Consider the following 2,596-nt stretch of genomic DNA (forward strand, 5'->3'; position numbering starts at 1 on the left):
CGCCCAGCCCGCTGCGAGGTTGTCACTGTGCTGTTGTCTTTCTTCCAGCTGTAAGAAGCAGCAGCCTGCTGAGGGTCCCGGTGCGATGGAGAGGTCAGGCGACCGCAGCCGTGGTGACAGAGAGCACAAAACCTCAACTCCAGCCAGAAGCACGGTGAGCTCGCAGCCAGGGCTGGGCGGGTGCGACCTGCTGGCGTTGCCCCTGTCTCTCTCCGATACGACACGCTGCCTTCCTTGCCTGGCGAAGCCACTTGTGGGGTCGAGCGTGGCGCTGGCGGGGCTGGATCTGGGGTTTTGTGTGCGTGTGATTGTGTTATCTGGTGGGCTGCATTCGCCGAGCCTCTTGTTTCACAGGGCAGGGGGCAAGGTCTGCCTTGTCGGTGGCCCACAGTGAGGCCTGAGGCGCGTCAGAAGCAAGGGAAGGACAAGCAGTGGGATGTTATTATTTGAGGTTCTGGTTCCTGGGTTTCCCTGGTAGACACTGTAGGAGGAAGGGGATGGAAACCGAGGTCCCAACTCGCAGGCCTAGGCTCCTCCAGACCCCCTTTGCGAGGCTTTGGCTCTAACAAGACAAAGCTCCTCATGCAGCCTCAGCTCTGTCTGCTCAGGAGGCGAGAGCTGCTGGTCACTGGGCTGCCTCGGGCAGGGGGAACCGTTCAGTGGGGAATTGCCCTTCTTGGGTGGGAGCTGTGATCTGCAGCCGTTTCTGCAAGCGCTGATACCGCTGTCTGCTGTGCTGGGAGGGACGTTATCCTTAGAACGGTGTGCCCGGCCTGCACCCGTATGGAAGACCCATCATCCAAAAAAACCCCCAACAACAACCCAGTCGAGCCCAGTGCTGCCCCTGTTGTATGTGTAGAATGGCTGTTTGCTGCTTCCGCTGCTTCGGGAGACAAGAAGTAATGGGGACTTCGGGGAGGTCTCCAAAGTAATGGGGACAAAGTCTGGTGTGGGTCGCTGTCTGGTTCCTGCAGAAGCTGTTGCTGGCCTTGGTTGGGACCTAGAGCCGGTGTCCAGCCGAGACAGGTCCCTAAACCCTGTTTTATAACCTCCCTGAGAGCCTTCAGCTGAGAGAGAATTTTCCCCATGGATTTCCAGTTCAGCTCTGCGCTGCACAGCAATTACTTTTTAAAAAAGTAAAGATCATGTCAATACTTGTTGTCTGGCTCTCCACGCTTGTAGCTCATACTTCTACATAAGCAGGATGAGCTTCTAAGTCGGATGCTGCTTCTGGAAAAGACAAATGCAGAAGGATAAGCTGATGGTTTTGTAATAGCAGTAATGACGAAAACAAAGCGGCAGGTCACCCGGGTTTGAAATATCTCTTGCTCCCATAGGAAACCTAAAACTGGAATCTTGATGTTAAACATGGGCGGTCCAGAACGGCTGGATGACGTGCATGACTTCCTACTTCGTCTCTTCCTGGACAGAGATCTGATGACGCTTCCAGCTCAAAAGTGAGAAATGTGGTGACCTCTGTGTTACAGTCAGTGCTGGCTGCTGCTCTTGTAGCTGTAGGCTCCGACATTTAGCTTCTGTTTACGTCAGCATTTCTCACGACTGTTCCTCTTGGGCCCGGGCAGTGCCACAAACGGTGCTGTAACTCCCTGGAAACAGGCGTCCCAAGGTCGTTCTCCTCTCACTGCACGTTTTGGGTTCCTGTCACCTGGTAAAGTAGGGGAGGGTGGTGGAACATTATGCTCAACAATCCAGGCAGCGCTGGTTTGCTGTAGTTTGGGGAGATTGCCCCGGCAAGCCCACTGCAGCAGAGAGGTTTGGGGAGGGGCTGGCGATGTGGGTGATGACGTTAATCCGCGCACCTTTCGAATGCTTTAGTAAACTAGCACCGTTCATCGCCAAGCGGCGCACTCCGAAAATCCAGGAGCAGTACAGCAGGATCGGAGGTGGATCTCCTATCAAGAAGTGGACGGCGCTGCAGGGGGAAGGCATGGTGAAGCTGCTGGACAGCATGTCTCCTCACACCGGTACTGCTATCTGCGCTTGACAAAAGCGGCTTTTGCTTCGGGGGGTGAAAGCGTACGCTTACAAAGCAGCTTTGCTTCTTGATTTTTATTGTGAGTGGGACGAGTGTTCTCCCACTGGAAATGATGACGGAGGTACCGCAGAGGTCCTTATTAAAAACTTTATTATTGTTAAAAACTCGGTGCGTGCAAAAGCACGTGCAGCGTGTCGCACCTCACCCCGATAGCCCTGCTTGAGTTTGAGGAAGCCTGCGCTGAAGACCAGTGCTTGAGCCTTAGATGATAAGAAGGGGGAATGTATATCACATGAAAAAATAAGGCAGGCACGGGCGAGCGTTGTTCAGAGTGGCGCTCTCAGGCACTCCACTGGCAAGGTGGAGATGTGACCGTTGGCAGTGGCTGTATAATCTCATGTAATGCTCTTATCTTTTGTGAAGAGGTAGATGGGGAGAACGACAACCCTCGTGCGTGCCCACAGTCAAAACCGCCTGTCGACACAGGGTTGCCTGGTCGTTGGTGTTCTGCTCGCTGGTGCTGTTGAGTTTCACGGGGGGTGGGATCCCCCACTGCGAAGCCCCCGGCTGGCTTCTGGCTGCCGCACACCTGCAGCAGCC

The 2,596-nt window shown here is 54.7% G+C and overlaps 1 protein-coding gene across 1 annotated transcript in view; it reads left to right on the forward strand.

Annotated features, from left to right (window-relative positions):
• Window positions 1–48: 48 nt before the first annotated feature.
• The window catches only part of FECH (ferrochelatase), a gene marked incomplete at its 5' end in the record, with an annotated part of 10,141 nt that continues 7,593 nt past the window's right edge, over window positions 49–2,596 (forward strand). Inside the window, 3 exons of the mRNA XM_010145106.1 lie at window positions 49–154; window positions 1,338–1,457; window positions 1,837–1,985. Coding sequence (XP_010143408.1) covers window positions 49–154; window positions 1,338–1,457; window positions 1,837–1,985 — 375 coding nt within the window. The remainder of the gene's footprint in view (window positions 155–1,337; window positions 1,458–1,836; window positions 1,986–2,596) is intronic.

The sequence above is a fragment of the Buceros rhinoceros genome, unplaced genomic scaffold (assembly GCF_000710305.1).
Source record: "Buceros rhinoceros silvestris isolate BGI_N320 unplaced genomic scaffold, ASM71030v1 scaffold23831, whole genome shotgun sequence".
In the NCBI taxonomy this organism is placed as follows: domain Eukaryota; kingdom Metazoa; phylum Chordata; class Aves; order Bucerotiformes; family Bucerotidae; genus Buceros; species Buceros rhinoceros.